Raw genomic sequence first — 16,409 nt, forward strand, 5'->3', positions numbered from 1 at the left:
TGGGGGGCGTGACTTCTCCCCTTAGGTCTCTGAGATCTGGGCCGGTGGTTACCTTAAAGACCTTCTTGGCCCAGGTCCTGAAAGCCTCTTCTTGCCCACAAAGCTCATCCCCTTCCCTCATCTTCAGGATCCTCTCTCCTCCCAGCTCCTCCAAGAGGGTGTCCACAGCATGTCCAAAGGCGCAGAAATGAGGGTAAGCCCGGGAGCCAAGGCCAAAGACAGAGAACCTGCCAAGGAGACAACAAAAGGTCCATGCTAGAGGACTGTGGGGCATGAGGAGGTGTCTGGTATTATGGATTCTATGTCCCCCCCACCAAATTCATATGCTGAAATCCTAACCCCCAACGTGGCTGTATTTGGAGATGGCACCTTTAAGGTGGTAACAGGTTAAATGGTGTCATAAGATTGGGCCCTAGTCCAATTGAATTTATGTTCTTAGAAAAAGAAGAAGACACCGACATCACTTTCTCACTCTGACGGTGCAGAGAGGAGAGGCTATGTGAGGGCACAGCAAGAAGGCGGTCATCTATCTGCAAGCCAGGAAGAGAGGCCTCACCAGGAACCAATCCTACTGGCACTTTGATCTTGGACTTCCAGCCTCTAGAACTGTGAGAAAATAAATATCTGTTGTTGAAGTCACCCACTCTGGTATTTTGTTATGGAGGCCTGAGCAGACCTAGACATCTGGTTATCTCTAGAAGGACCGTGTTTAGCCCATGGTGGTCAGATAGCCCTGAGCCCACCTGGGGAAAGCCATTTTAAAATCTGGGAGCCCTCTTCTCCTTTCCTTCTGGTCTCTGTTAGGTGTGACCATCCTCAGGAGAAAATTCCCAGTGGTCCTGGGATGAGTTAGGGATAGCGATGACCCAGAACCATTGGCTTGTTTCTTGTGTGTCCCTTTCTAAGCCAGAGAAATTAGTCTACTTTTTTTGGAAGACTTGAATTCTATCACTGACACAACCAGATGAGTTTTAAGTATAAAGATAATGAAAATCATAACACAGCTGTCCTTGGGGACCTATATTAACAAGGAGATCAGAAGAACTTGTCATTAATACATCAAATGTTCACTGTATGTTAATTGGAATTAAAAACAAAAACTTAAAACAAAACCCACATCAAATGTTGGTGGGTAAACAGGTTCTTCTAAAAGGGGATGAAAGATTTATAAATATGCTGACTCCACCCCTTGCGATGTCTATGAAATTAATTTGCTTTGCAAACCCTCTTTGCCTAGATACCACCAAAAAAACATGGGCGTTTGAATCAGTGGGGGTCAAGTTAATGAGATTTTCCTCTCTGTTAAGGTGGGCTGCCTTGATTGAGTACGAGAAGGGAAGGACTGTGTCTCAGATGGCCACTCTTGCTAGTTCACTGTCCTAGAGACACTTTATGTCACACTTTCAGGGCTCGGTCCTGGCTGTGGGTCTCAACCTCACTGGGACCGGAGCGACAGGTTGGTAAGTGGGACAGGAGCACCGCACCCCACTTTCCTAGGTCAGAGTTTTCTGCTGTAGACTGTCATCTCAGACAAGCCCAGGCATGGAGCTGGATAAGCTCTTCCACGCTGGCTCTGGTTCTGCATCTTCTTTGTTTAGGATGAAGGGGTCAAGTTGGCCAAAGATTGAGATGGGGGATGAGCGGAAGGTGGAGGGAGAGCTGGGAAGGGACTCCCACTCTCTCTGTCATTGGAGAATGCACTTGAGATGGGTCCAGGCATCTCATAAGATCAAGTGAGGGTTAGCTGAGGTTAACATCTGTCCTTGGACACCTACACACATGCTTTCTCACTGAGCCTCTTCTCCTTTCCTGTCCTTCTTTCCTCTGGGCTTGTAGAGTCTTTCCAAGGAAAGTATGTGGGATTAGGCAGTGTTTCCCCCCATCACTCCTTCACCCGTGATCTTCCTAGAGCTGGATTCCTCTCCTTTTCCTCCAAGGGCAGTGGTGTGACAAGTAGGAGAGGTGGTAACCAGGAGTGGACTGGTTGGAGGGGGCTGGGAAGGAGCACTTTTGCCTCAAGCCCTGCCCCTTAGCTTCAGCCCAATGGAGATCCGAAATTCCAAGCACCAGTCGTGACTTGTGGTTACAGCACTGTTCCTCAAACACGCAATATTTATGTTCACGGCATCTGCAGTACATGACTTCCATTGATACTATTGTTTCCTTATTACTACTGTTTAACTTGCTTTTAATTTGTACTCGCTAGCTTATCAAACCCACTTGTTTTCACTAACAAATGGCTCAGGTGATTCATTCATTAGTATCTTTTCTGGTACACCTGAAGGCCTGCAGCCCAGTTACTTCCTAGACTCACGTTTCCACCACGATCTTCACCTCATGATTTCAAACTTCCTGTTGTAAGCCTCCAAACCAGGAACTGGCAAACTTCTTATATGTGGGGCTAGAGAGTAAATATTTTTACGTTTCTAGGCCAAGAAGCAAAATCGAAGCTATTATGTACACACTTACATAACAGACAGAAAACAAATTCCTGCACATTTTTGTTGACAAAATAAAAATTTTTAAAAATTATTATTACAGTTATTGAGGATAATGTTTTAGTACTATGTCTACTTATGAGGCTAGAATTCCTTTTTTTTTTTTGTGGGGGGGGAATAGCATTTTGCTGAATTGGGATTCAACGGTAATGTCTCCTATCATCAAGTGAATTGCAAATGTTCAACTATAAAAACCATTCCCCAGCTCACGGGTTGTGCAAGAGTACAGAGTGGCCGGGCTGAATGCACCTGCTAGCTGTAGCCTGCCAATGTCTGCCCTAAGCCATGATAGATTTAATACAGAAAAAATGGGTCTGGCTCTCAAAGTATAAAACTGATGTTCAATGTCAAGCTGAAACAATGCACTGATGTCAAACCCCACAGAATGAATAACACTAAGGGTGAACCCTAATATAAATTATGCACTTTGTGTGATAATGATGTGTCAGTGTAGGTTCATCCACTGTACAAATGTACCATTCTGGATGGAGATGGTGGTGGTGGGGGAGGCTGTTTTTGTTGGGGGCTGGGAAGGGAGTATAAGGGAAATCTCTGTATCTTCGTCTCAGTTTTGCTGGGAACCTAAAGCTGCTCTAAAAAAATAAAGTCTATTAAAAAGGGCACCCCTGGACATAAAACTTCAATATCTAGGACCCCTGTGATGTGAATCAGCTACCAAGCATTGCTGTGAGCAGGTACGAGAAGGTTCGGTTGGCAAAGGTCAGGAAGATTTGTGGCCAGGCCCGGATACTCGGCTTACGTTAGCCTTGTGTTGACTAACATCGGCAAAACCAAGGATGTGACATCCAGTTTTCTTTCTTTCTAAGTGCTCACTAAATTGAATTCACAACTGTTGAAATATAAAATATCTGTCCATGTTCTACCTAAAATGACCCTTGGTATGTGACCACTGTGCTTTGGTAAACATGGGATTGGGCCAATATTTTCTGAATCTGACTATACATTAGAGTCACTTGAGGAAATTAAGAAAATAAAAGGCAATACTTGGGCCTAATTCTAGACCAATTACATCAGAATCTCTGGAAATGGGGCTTGGTTATTGGTATATTGCAAACATCTCCAGATGATTTTGATGTGCATCCAGGGTTGAGAGCCACTGGGGCATGAGCATCCAGGGTTGAGAGCAGGGTGTCTCCAGAAGCTTCTATAAGGTGTAAAACATTTCACCGGGAAGGGTAGCTCATTGAGTAATTTCTAGGGATTAACTTCCTTCAGCACACATGATATGCTGAAGATGGGGTGAGATTTGGGCAATGGAGCTCTGAGAGTGTGTTTAGGAAGAGGTCACAGGACAGCCCAGCTAGTGTGCTTTAACAGGGAGGAGGTAGTCTCCAGACAATGACAGTGCAGCTGGTTATTCATGAGATGGATGGGAATAGAAGGGAGACCCCCTAACAAAGAGCCCACTTTGCAACTGAATCCAGTTCACCAAGATGTCTTCCCTGATGCCCCCAGCCCCTGCTCACCTCACGTTTGCCAGGGGTCCGGCACTCTCAAAGTTGTCTCTGAGGTCTGGCCCATCGCCCGATGATTTATGGGAGTCAGAATATGAGGAAACGCTATTGAATCGGACCTTGTAGCTCCTGCCAAAACAGAAGAGAGCCTGTGAGCTCTGGCTTGGAACCCCCTCTTGAGCTCAATACCCCAAAGGATCTTCAAATGACCAGTCCCGTTTCTAGGACTTTCTCTTGCATGTTGAGACCATAAGGCTTCTATTGACTCTTCCAGAATGGATCAACTTATCTTCATCCATCATGATGATAGCTAGCCATCTGCACATGACACCACTTGTATTTAAAATGTTTCTGACCTCACTCGACTCAGGAATCTTGAGAGCAAGATGGTCAAAATGATTTAGTGGGCAAAAAGTCACAAATAGAACAGACCATCCCCTAACCATTAGACCACACTTCCTTGCTTCCCAAATTGTAAAGAGCACATGAATCATCCTGGGATGCTGTTAAAGAGCGCAGATTCCGATGCAGCAGTTCCAGGCAGGGTCTGAGGTTCTGCATTTCTAAGAAGTACCCAAGAGGTGCCAATGCTGCCGGTCCCCAGACCTCACTCTGAATAGCCAGGAACTAACTTTGCTGTCCACTATGGTAGCTCTGTGTATCTACTGAAATGTAAAGTTAAATGGATTTGAAAGAAATACAGTTAAAAATTCTGTTCCTCACTTGCACTAGCCATGTGTCAAGTGCTCAGGAGCCACATGGGTCTAGTGGCTGCCATACTGGATAGCAGAGCTATAGAACGTTTACACCACCCTAGAAAGTTTTATTGGATTGTGCCGGACAACTCCCATTCAATACTCTCTCCATCAGGTTATGGACCTTGCACATTTCAAGGAGCTGTCACATTTCCCATTTCAAGGAAATAGTGGAAAATGTTCAGCACTGAGACGTGGCACGAAAAGAGATTGAATTTCTTATTAAACTCTTTTGAAGGGGAAGGAAGATGTCACTGGGACGGAAACCTCAGCACGAGAGGCTCGGGAGCTTTGAGACTTCAAAGAAAGATCCAGTTTCCCTGTTCTCCTCCAAAAGTGGGAAGTATTATTCTCAGGCAAAGCAAAAAAACAAAACATAAAACAAAACAAAATCCCAAGACCAGAAAGCAAAACAAAACAACTCCCCACAAACAAAAGACCAACACCCAAACCAAAACAAACGACTCAACAGACAAATCTGAGTGCAAAAGACAAAAAAAGGCATTGCTCATTCTGGCAGGCAGGGCTTCTGAGCTGGACGTTCTTCAAAGTTTTCGTTCCAGCATCAGGAAAAGTTCTAAATATATGTAAGTGTATTTTCTGCCCCAAAATAGTCTCACATTGAGTCATTTCTGCAAATAAGTCATGCAACATATCAGGGGGCGGCTGTGTTGTTAGTGTGGGAGGGATGGTTAATGCTTGTGGGTTAAAAATAACAGCACATGTATTTGTATGAGGTTTGAGGCTTTTCCAAATGCTTTCCTCTTTGTTTTTATCCTTTGATCCTCTCAACAACTCCCAGGGGTGGTTGGGGCAGAGACAGTTTCTCCCCATTTGGCAGATGAGAAAGACTGAGGTCCAGAGAGGTCAAATGCCTTGCTCAAGGTTGCTTGGTGAGTTAGCGGTACAGCCTGGTTTAGGACTCAGGTCTCCTTGAGACCCAGATGTGGCCTTGGATGCTTGCGCACTGGGCACACACACCCGCATGCGTCCATGAACACGGGGCATATATATGTGCACACACGTGCATGAACATGTGTGCACACAGATGGGCACGCATGCACATGCACACACGCACACACACTCTACCTCTGCTGGCTGTCACGGGCTGCAGCCAGACGGCGGACTCCTGGGTCACCTTGGGGGAGGGGAGGCCCTTTACGGGGAAAGAAACGCAAGCGTTCCGGGTACCTAGAGGGGAGAACGGATGGTGCCCTCTCTCTCCCTGAAGGAGAGGTGAGGGGGAGCCTGTGGTGGTCACCTGGGAAGGAGAGGGGCAGGGAGAGCGAGGACAAAGATAGCTGGGCAGGAGGGACGCAGCTACCCCTTGGATATGGAACGTATGTGAGCAGGGCAACAGGTGCTTTGCTAAGGAGAAGTGTCAGTCTCCCCAAAAGACAGCTCAGCATGCACACGCCCTAAGGACCACATAATCTGCTTTATGTGAGACTTACGAGCTTTGCAAGGGTACTCATGATTACAGGTCACCTTACGAAATATCTTTAGAACCCAACCCTGCATTGGGACGCAGTTTCACCATGAACATCTTTTGGCTACAGGCAGTTTTTTTTTTTTTTGCTTTATAAGGTATTTTATCTTCTGAACTCAAACTCTATATTAGCTAGAATTCCACCATGAGCGTCCGATGGAACGGTTCTAGGGAAAGAAGTTCATTTTCACTGATTTCGAATGTAGGTTTCCAAAAAGGAGAGATAATAAGAACTGGTGTTTACACTTAGGGGCTCCTGAGTTCTCACAAGATGCTTACATCTATTTTCTCCCTTGGTTCTTACAAGTTAAGAAGTTAAGGCAGGTATAACCAGCCCTATTTGATGGAAAAAGAAACTGAGGCACAGGGCAGTGAAGTCACCCAAGGAGCCAAAACATCAGCCCCAGTGGACCCCAGATATCTACCAGTTAACATTGCTCACAAGTGGACCTTAGGTCACAAAAACCAGCCAGCACTCGAATGTGAACCCCAGATGCCAAAAGACAATTTTCAGTTACTCCCCAAGTGTGTAATGTGACCCTGGACATTCACTTACTTCCTTTCTTCGTGCATAGAGTTGGGGTGCCTCATTTCCATCAAAGCACAGCCGAATTTCTGGAAGCCAAAAGAGATGAGTGAAATGTGAAGCAGAGATTTAGGAACCGGAACAGGGTCGGGCACTGAGCGTCTGGGGTCCTGGCTGGCACAAGTGGAGCCTGATGCCTCTGGGGGTCAGGATGCTAGATATGGTCAGGGGTTCGGGGTGGGCAGCAGCGCTTGAGCTGCAGGTGCGTGTGGAAGGACCCCCTGATTAAGCGACTACAGGTGTGGTCCTGCCACCCCCAGCCCACAAATCCCCACTGTGGCTTTCTCTTTATAAAAATATTGTCCCCACTTCTCTCATCTGGAGCAGGGGATGCCAAGGTCCTGATGGGAGCATCCATCCCAAAGCAGGAGCTCACTCGGGCAACAGCATTTTCACCAAGGATTGGCTAATCAGCAGACACGAAGACACTGAGGTCTTGGAATTGTCCAGTCTTTGTGGAACTTGGATCCAAATCGAAGTCATGGGCTTTTGACGCTCTGGGAGGATTTGCTGCTGACTGGCAGGTGTAACTGCTATCCCTCCTTCTTCCCCCCAGTGGAGAACATGCTAGAACAGGTGAAAGCTCATCTTACCTCCCCATTCTCAGGGGGGTCTCCATTGCCAAAAGTGCTGGTAACCACCAGGACCAGAGTTTCATGTTCCAGATGTACAATGTCATATTCTTCCATGGACATCACCTAGGTGGGCGAGGGTGAAGGAACGGCGGGTGGGGGGAGAGGGAGAGGAAGGGAGAAGGTGACAAGGAGAAGAGTTAAGAGAGAACAAAAAAGTGATGGGGGAAGGAGAAGAAGAGAGACAGAGGAAAAACATGAGTCATCTTGAGCCATCTCCTTTGGAAGGAGAACCAAAAGTTCTGAGTGTTACTATTTCAGTGGGCTCAAGTGGGTAGAACTAAAAGTTTTTGGCAGTGTGGGACCTTTCTATGGTCACAGTGGCCTGAAGGACCATCAAGAACCTGGGGGCGATGGTGAAAGGGGTTGGCCCGCTAATAGAGAGGGATCTTGATGGAGATCCTTGGGCTTATAACCAACTGATCTTGGAATCTTCTTGACCACATTTAGGCTGGGAATGGCCAGTGCACATCCAACTCCTCTGACCAGGTCTGCTCAGCCTCCTTGCTAATCCTCCCTCCACCAGCATGGGACCTGGGCCAACTAAGTTTGAGACCCTTGTCATAAAGAAGATTATTGTCCTATATCTTTGCATCTCTTGAACAACATTTCTCCAAGTAGGTTCTGGGGAAGCCCAGTCTCCTGAGAGGCTCCTTGAAAATAAGTGAGCCATGAACAAACATGCTTATATTCCAACCCCTTCTCATTTGGAGATTAGAATACAGTGGACCTTGAACAACATGGCTTTGAACTGCGTGGGTCCACTTATTCATGGATTTTTCCCCAATAAATAGAGTATAGTACTGTCAATGCATTTTCTCTTCCTTCTGGTTTTCTTAACATTTTCCTTTCTCTAGCTTCCTTTACTGCTTGAATACAGTATATAATACATACAACATACAAAATATGTGTTAATCAACTGTTCGTGTTATCAGTAAGGCTTCTGGTCAACAATAGGCTATTAGTAGTTAAGTTTGGAGGAGTCAAAAGATATATGCAGATTTTCAGCACCCCTGACTCCCATATTGTTCAACTGTATGGACTTGCAAGTTGAAGGCTCTGATACTGAACTATGTTTAATGCAGGGCTTCCCAAACTGACCCCAGAATGTTTTCTCAAAAACCCTTTAAGATTTGGCTCTGAGATGGGGTTTCATTTTGTGATTCCTGGACTCTCCTGGAAGGTCATGGGAAGAGGGGCATCAAAGTCCTCTGCAATTTATATGAATATGCATATGCATGCCGATGGGCACCTTGGGGTGTGCTTCCATCCATTCTCAAAGGTTCTTCTCTGTTGACTCCCCTCTCTCCCCTTCCCAACTGTATATTTACCACGAAGAAGCAGGGATCTGGCATTGCCCCATACCCACCTTGGCATCGAAGGCGTGTTTGAAGATCTCGCACAAGGTTTTAGCATAGGCCTGCGACTTGCCTGTCTCTGTAGCATAAAGGATGGTTGCCTTGACCCTCTTGGCCATTGCCTGCCCCATGAGCTTGGCCGAGAACTTGACAGCTCTGGGGAGAAGAGGATGGAGAGGAAAATGGGAAATGTAGAAAGGAGGGAAGATGCCAGACTGGGGCTTTTGGGCAAGAACCATGATCCTTGAAATGTAGTGGGAGAGAACTTACTCTCTTGATCTCTGATGGTTTCAGGGACACTAAAAGCCTGAATTTAGCACCATATTGACCCCTTTATTAAATCCCTCCAGAGCAACTAGTCATGAGCTAACATGGTTGGTTAGTTTTGTTAGTTTGTTGCTTGGTTGACCAATCCCGGTCTTGAGAACCTTGGTTTGCCAAGCATGGCCACCAAAGATGATCATTCATTCATTCATTCATCAAACGTTTGTTGAGTGCTGAATCATGTGCCAGGTATGGTTACAGGAGCTGAAGAACATAGACAATTAGCTGTCATGGAGCTTATGTTCTAGTGTGTATGTGTGTGTGTGTGTGTGAGAGAGAATATCATTAACAAATCACCAGGTATTGAGTTAGAAGGAATCTTAGAGGTTCATAAATCCACGAAGGAAGGACTAAATCAGGCTTCATCTTCAGGGTATTGCACAGAGCCTGATAGCTAATAGGCACTAAATAAATATCCATCAAAAGAGGGAATGAATTTTAAAGATGCTGTTCTCTCCGAATCCCTGGAGAGTTTAAATATCAAGTCTAGGCTCTTTCCAGCTAAACGGAAAATTCAGAACCAGGGTTCCTTCCTTCCTGTCGATGAGGGCGTGGCGGTGGCAGACAGGCAGAGGCCCAGGAATGCCTGGGCTCACCTTCTGAGCCAGCATCCCTGGTCTAACGAGGGACCTCAGAGAAGACAAATTGCTAATTACTCCCACCTGGGGATTATTGGTGGTAAATTCATTTTTGAGAATCAGGGAAACCACCCACGCTGCAGGAGCACTCGGAGCTCAGGGGGAGAAACAGAAAAGAATAAAAGGTGTCTGGAGGATTCCCTTTGAGTGATCGGAGCATAAAAAAGCATCTATAATTAACTACCATTGTTTCCACCCCACACTTAATAGTGCAATTAATGTTTTAGATTTCTTCCTCCCTTTTCTCCCCGAAACAGTTGAACTGAACTGAAGCCCAAGGCTGCCCTCCCCGAGAATATCTGTGATTCTCTTATTAGGGAAAGGATGGTTGCTGATGTGTTCTTGTGTGGCTGGAAGAGGGGGTTAGGTGGAAGGAGAGAGGTGGCATGAGCCATGTTAATGGAACAAGGACCTAGGTTTGGAGTCCCTGCAGGACCCACCAGTGCCTGGCTTCTGGGGTTTGTGGCATGGATGGCATCTGTTGTCCCTCTAGGGATTGTACCCAGAGAGTTCTGGACCGGAGGGTGTGGATGGAAGAGATGCTCAGTGCACACTCAGCTCCTCTGCCAAAAGGTTATCTCCATTAGATCATCTCGGTCAGCCCCACCTGACTCGTCAGCGGGTCCCTTGGTTGGCCACACATTCTTCAAGAATCATTACTCTTCAGTGGCTTGGCCCATAACCTCTTTCCCTCCCTCCTTTGCTCAGTTAAGTCTATTCATCTCATTCTTTAGCCCAATTGTCATCTTCTGAAGGAAGCCCTCTCTGACCTCCCAAACTCGGTCAGCTCTGTTTACGGCACCATGAATCACTCCTCGATGGCACTTGCAATGTTTACTGTATTTGGGTGATTCTTGGAAAATGAATGGCTGTGAGCTTTGACAGGAACAACACTGATCTGGCTCATCAGGCATCGCTGGAGCCTAGCACAGTGCCTGGCACAAGGTAGGCCCTCAGTATTCATTTGTTGGCCAAATGAATGAATGAATGAGTGTTGTTAGAATTCAGCCCTGGGTGAGAGCCCTCTTGAGTTGGCTCGTCCCAGTTCCTCCCACCTCTGGGTTCAGTGACTTCCTGTAAGTAGCTTGAAATTGGCCACAGTGGGAGTGTTTATACCACGGAAATCGGCAAATGTTACAAATCTGTTATTATTAACAGTACCATTGTTATTATTTTTAGGAGAGCTGGTTTACCAACATGCCATTGCCTCCAAGACAAGAATTTAGGACACCAAGGTGAGGAACGTGAGGTTGGGAAAGAAAAAAGCTGAAGCAACCTCCACATCTCAGACCCCGAGGCAAAGAAGGCAGGAGGGGGTAAGAGAAGATGGAGAAGTCACATCGCAACACATGAGGGGTCAGAGGCACAAGCATCTTCCCAGCCTCCTCTGCCTGGGGCTCTCTGAGCTTGGAGGCACTTCTATCCCCCACCGACTTCAGGAGACTTACTCTGCCAGCTTCTTGAAGCCGATGGCTCGCCGCTTTGTGGGGGTCCCATTGGTACCCTTCCAGACGTGGGTGTTCCAAGGCTCAGGCTGGGAAGAGAGGACTATGGTCACTGTAGTGAGGAAGTCTGGCTCCTCTTGGGGGATGCTCAGGACTTCCTGGGTGCTCGTGGCTGCCCAGCTTTGTCTAACCCTCAGCCCTTGCAGGGACTGATTCTGCTGGGGGTGACCACAGGGGTCCTTGCACAGAGTGGCTGGTCCAGTCTCCCTGCATTGTCCTGCTAGACCTTTCCACTCAGCCCTTAATCCCTCTCAAACACTCTCCTGGGGGACCCCATTAGTCTTTGAGCTAGAGCTGTGCTGGCCAAGAGGGTAGCCGCCAGCCACGTCGGCTATGGAGCACTTGAGTGCCCAAAGAGTAAGTTTGAATTCAGACATGCTTGAAGCAAAACATGCATCCCAAATATTGAAGATTTAGCACCAAAGAGACAGGGAGGGGCAGGACCTGGTATTCGAAGGAGGGGGTGAGCCGGTAGTTGAGCATCTCCTGGTGGAAGACCGGGGTGATACTGCCAGACATGGGGGGCACAATCCACACCCAATCTGCGGGGCAGCCCCCCCGGCAGCGGTATTCATTCTCCATGTGCTTAATGAAGGACTCGGTGGCAGAGTGGTGGTCAACGATGGTCACTTTGTCACTCTGTGGGAGGAGAGGGGACAGGGAGTCAGGAAGGAAAAGAAACTGGGGTATTTCAGGACTCTATTCCCCATCGAGCAGCGTTTCCCAGAGGGTGGTCCCGGAGATGATGTTAGGTGGTGTAAAGTGATTCTCTGCATTTCCCTCTCAATTATACCCAGGGGAGAGTCTCCTTTTGGTGCTAACCCATTTTCAACGCCTTTCTTGCCAATTTTCCTCTCTCCTTCCTCCCTCTCCCCCTCTTTTTCACCAGAGAGAGGAACCTCAGGCAGCATTGAGCTAGAATTTAACAACTCTGTATTGTTTTCCTTGTGTTTATTTGTTTATTAATTTATTTAATATTATAATTACCTTCTATTTATGACAACTAATGCTGACCCTCCATTTATGGTGCTGATATAAAATCCTCTTAAAATAAAAATTTTTAAGTACTCAGGAGGAGTTTTTTTTTAAATTAAAACACAGAAATTGCTGTAGAGGTGGGTGGACTGCATATCTGGGTAACCAGCCCCCAGGGCCCGTGCTGGTCGGCTGGTCCGGATTCACACCTTGTCTAAACAGTGCTTTCCCTCTCTGCCCACAAACCCTTGCCCCTTTCTGCATCTTCCTTCCTCAATCACTAATCCCACTCACATCTCTCCTATCTCTGGCTCGCCGGTCTTCATGCCAGTCCTCCAGTCCACCACACTATGCTCCATCCTTCTCAGCGACTCCCGAATACCTCACTCCTCCACACTTGAGAGAGAAGAGGGGACTTCCTTCCCCCTCATTCCATCTCAACCTGTCTCTGCCCTGGGATATTCCTCCATGTGTCCATTCTCCCTACGCCTGACATGGGAGCCCATGGTCCGTATTCATGTCTATCCATGACTTGAACCATTCATTCTACTGCATGTGCCTTCCATGGATGTCTAGGAGGGCCTAGCTTCCCAGACTCTCAACGCCCAGAGGATAGAGCTGGTCTCTATTACAGAGGGATCTCTATTCTATAGTCTTCTATAGACTTCTGCCCGGGAGAATACCAGCTAATGCCTGCCACCCTGGCATAATTATTAGCAGTGTTTTCCTTTTGCTCTCAAATTATCATGGTTTAGATAATAAATTCTACAGCCATCCAATGGAATACCACCTACCACAGAGCCACGCATTGAGTGGGCTGAGATATGCTTCTGATAATGAAGATGGGTATTCGTGTCTGTTATGTGATAGTCTGAACCCCCAAGAGGTGGCAAGACACAGAGGATGCCTGCCGTCCCAATTCTAATAAATCATAAGCAACAAGTCCTAATGCCCCTCCCTCATCTATTCATCTCTTCCTCAAACAGTCTCCACCTAAGATCCAAAGTGGAGATCAAGGCATGTATGCTGGGAAGTAGACCTTGCTGGCAGACAGATCCCCCCCAGTAGCAAAGTCTCTTGACCTTCTGCTCCAAGCCTCTGGAAGGTTTTATAGCTCCCCCTGGAGACTCGACAACCAGGATGTGTGCCCTGCTACCTGGAAGCTGTAGAGAACAGCAATGTTGATTTCCACCAGCGCCTGGTCCTTCCACAGGGAGGACGTCTTCCTCATGTCCAAGTTCATCTTCTTGGCCACTTCCTGAAAAAGGAAGGAAACACAGACTCACAGGCTAGGCCACTTCTGGAGAGACAGGGCTAGCTAACTTCTTCACTAATTAGTCAACTCATTGCCAGACTGACAAACTCACTCAAAAGACTTTTCTATTGAGAATCCACTGGTAGCAGAAAACCAGAGAGACTTGGGTGGCCCTTTTATTTTTAAGCTTACCTTCTAGTTGGGGAGAGAGACAGTTAATATTGTGATAAGTGCTAATTCCTAGGGAGAAAATAAGACAAGGAAAGGAGATAAAGAGGGATGGGGGGCCAGATTGAGCCAGGATAGTCAGGGAAGACCGACTGTGGAAGTGGCATATCAGGTGAGACCCAGATGATGAGAAGAAGCAAGATATCTGCAGGTCTGCGGAGGGAAGGTTCTAGGCAGAGAGAACAGCAGGTGCAAAGACCCTGAGGTGGGATCAGGCTTGCACCATCTGAGATACAGAAAGAAGACCAGTGTATTTGAGGGGTGGGGGGCAGTGAGCCAGGGGAGTTGGTGGGAGAAAGAGGCAGGACTGGATCATGCAGGATTTGGGATAAGCCTAGGAGTCAGGATTTCATTCCAAATATCATGGAGAAGGTCTTTGGAGGGTTTTAAGCAGAAGAGTGGGTCTGGAAGTGGCATCATCTGCTTTCTAGAAGGAAAGGCTCTCCACCGATCCTGCTCCACACCTAGAGTAGCCATACTTGGGATCCAGACCATGGGTGCTTTGAGCTCAGGGGGACACCTGCCTGCGTCTATCTGACAGATAAGGAAACTGAGGCTCAGCAAGGTCCATAGAGCCATTTGGCCTTGGAGCTGGAGCCCAGGCAGACGCATAACATCCAAGACCTGAGAGCAGCTCCCCAGCCAGCCAACTGTGTTGACAAAACTACTGGAAACAAACCAACTCCTGACATGTTACAGTTCAAGCTGAACCAGGGGCTGATGTCAGGAGTGGGGAAGACCCAACAGCAAATTCCTTAATTAGAGCCTTGCTTTTCCTTCATCTGTCAATTCTAGTCACTTGTGGGAGCCCAGGTCTCATTACGGAGCTAGGAGGCGACAATTTCTCAGGTTTGGGTAAACTGCTTCCCAGCCCAGCTGTCAACATTTATACAGAACAGTGGTTGGACCGGGAGGGCTGGTGCGGGAGCGCATCTCATTTAAGCTACTTGGGGAGGACTCCCTGCAATCGAAATGTAAGCAGAGATCACGAAAGCAGATCTCATATTAATTCATTCTTTGAGGCTGGGGTGTTAGGTTCTGCTGTGGTCCTTTGGCAGTGACACATCCCACAGAAAGAAAGAAATTTCCTGCTCTACATAAATACATACAAAACTTGAGTTATTTTATGAGAGAGGAAAGTGTGTATAGCCATGATGCTGCTCTTGTTACTTCTACACCATTACTTTGGTTACAAGAATGGAAAGCAGTTGCAGGAAAAAAAAAAAAAAAGACTCTATGATTAAAAAAAAAAATCTCCAAATGTGACTTGAGCCACATCTACGGAAATGGCCTGAAATGTCTTTTCCTTTCCTGCCAGAAGTTTGCAGAGATCAGTGGCTACCCAGTAGAATCTTCTGGGGAGCTTTGAAAAATGCTGGAATTGAGGCTCTATCCCTGAGCAATTATATCCAAATCCTGGTGAGTGGGACGCAGGCATAATAAGGTTCCCTAGGTAAGTCCAGTGTGTGGCAAGGCTGAGGACCCCTGGCTTCCGTTTCCAAGCTAATACCCATGGGATTTTAAAGAAATTGAGACATTGTGGGCATATAACGTTGTCTGAGTTTAGGTATACAAATTTAAGGCCTTGGTTTGACACATTTATATATTGCAATATGATTACCACTGTTAGTTAACACCTCTATCATGTCACATAATTATTATTTCTTTTTCCGTGGTGGGAACAATTAAGATCTAGTCTCTTAGCAACTTTGAAGTTTATAATTCAGTATTGTTGACTATAATTACTCTTCTCTGCATTAGATTTCCAGAACTTATTTATCTTTTTGCTGCAAGTTTGCACCCTGAAACATCTCCTCCCTAACTCCCCCACCCACGAGCCCCTGGTAACCAGCATTCTACTCTCTTTTTATGAGTTTGGTTTTTTTACATTCCACATACAAGCGATATCACACATCATTTGAATTTCTCTGTCTGACTTACCTCACTTAGCATAATGTCTTCAAGGTCTATCCATGTGAACACCCATGAGTTTTATTTTATTATTATTATTTCTAAAGACTTATTTATTTGACAGAGATAGAAAGAGATCAGACACAAGCAGGGGGAGGGGCAGAGGGAGAAGGAGAAGCAGGCTCCCCATTGAACAGGGAGCCCGACACGGCGCTGAATCCCAGGACCCTGGGATCATGACCGGAGCCGAAGGTAGATGCTTAACCGACTGAGCCACCCAGGCGCCCCACACCCATGGATATTAACAACAGAAACCTAATGCTTGATTCTGAGTTCTAATCTTGCCTTATTTACTGTGTGACATAGGTCCAGTGCTTGCCTTCTCTGTTTCTCATGCCTCCTTTTGAAACATAGCCCGCCACACAGACAGTTGTTAGGAATCAGTTGCTGGCAGGACCACAGCTATCCTGATGCATCTGCCAGATTTGAGCTCCAGACTCCACCCTAGCAGCCTTTAGTAGATGAGGATGACTCAGCCAAGGAGGGAATCAGACCCTCCACTGAGAAATGCATACGTGGGCAAACGGCTGCCAACCCTCCTCCCTTGTTTTTCAGGAAAGAGGCAAGAAACCCTCCGAGTTCATGGGTCATTTTCTTTTTCTTTTTTTTTTTTTTTTAAAGATTTTATTTATTTATTTGAGAGAGAGAGTGAGAGAGAGAAAGAGCACAAGAGGGGGGAGCGGGAGAGGGAGAAGCAGACTCCCTGCTGAGCAGGGAGCC

At 46.7% G+C, this 16,409-nt stretch overlaps 1 protein-coding gene across 1 annotated transcript in view; it reads right to left on the minus strand.

The window, feature by feature from the left end:
- NOS1 (nitric oxide synthase 1) overlaps positions 1–16,409 on the minus strand; it is an 83,197-nt gene that overhangs the window by 23,510 nt on the left and 43,278 nt on the right. Inside the window, exons 10-18 of the mRNA XM_035017092.1 lie at positions 13,392–13,493; positions 11,705–11,899; positions 11,204–11,289; positions 8,805–8,949; positions 7,397–7,501; positions 6,774–6,832; positions 5,818–5,919; positions 3,986–4,102; positions 53–227 (exon numbers count right to left, since the gene is read on the minus strand). Of these exons, the coding sequence (XP_034872983.1) occupies positions 53–227; positions 3,986–4,102; positions 5,818–5,919; positions 6,774–6,832; positions 7,397–7,501; positions 8,805–8,949; positions 11,204–11,289; positions 11,705–11,899; positions 13,392–13,493 (1,086 nt within the window). The remainder of the gene's footprint in view (positions 1–52; positions 228–3,985; positions 4,103–5,817; positions 5,920–6,773; positions 6,833–7,396; positions 7,502–8,804; positions 8,950–11,203; positions 11,290–11,704; positions 11,900–13,391; positions 13,494–16,409) is intronic.

This window comes from Mirounga leonina, unplaced genomic scaffold (assembly GCF_011800145.1).
Source record: "Mirounga leonina isolate KUSES-001 unplaced genomic scaffold, KU_Mleo_1.0 Mir_171, whole genome shotgun sequence".
In the NCBI taxonomy this organism is placed as follows: domain Eukaryota; kingdom Metazoa; phylum Chordata; class Mammalia; order Carnivora; family Phocidae; genus Mirounga; species Mirounga leonina.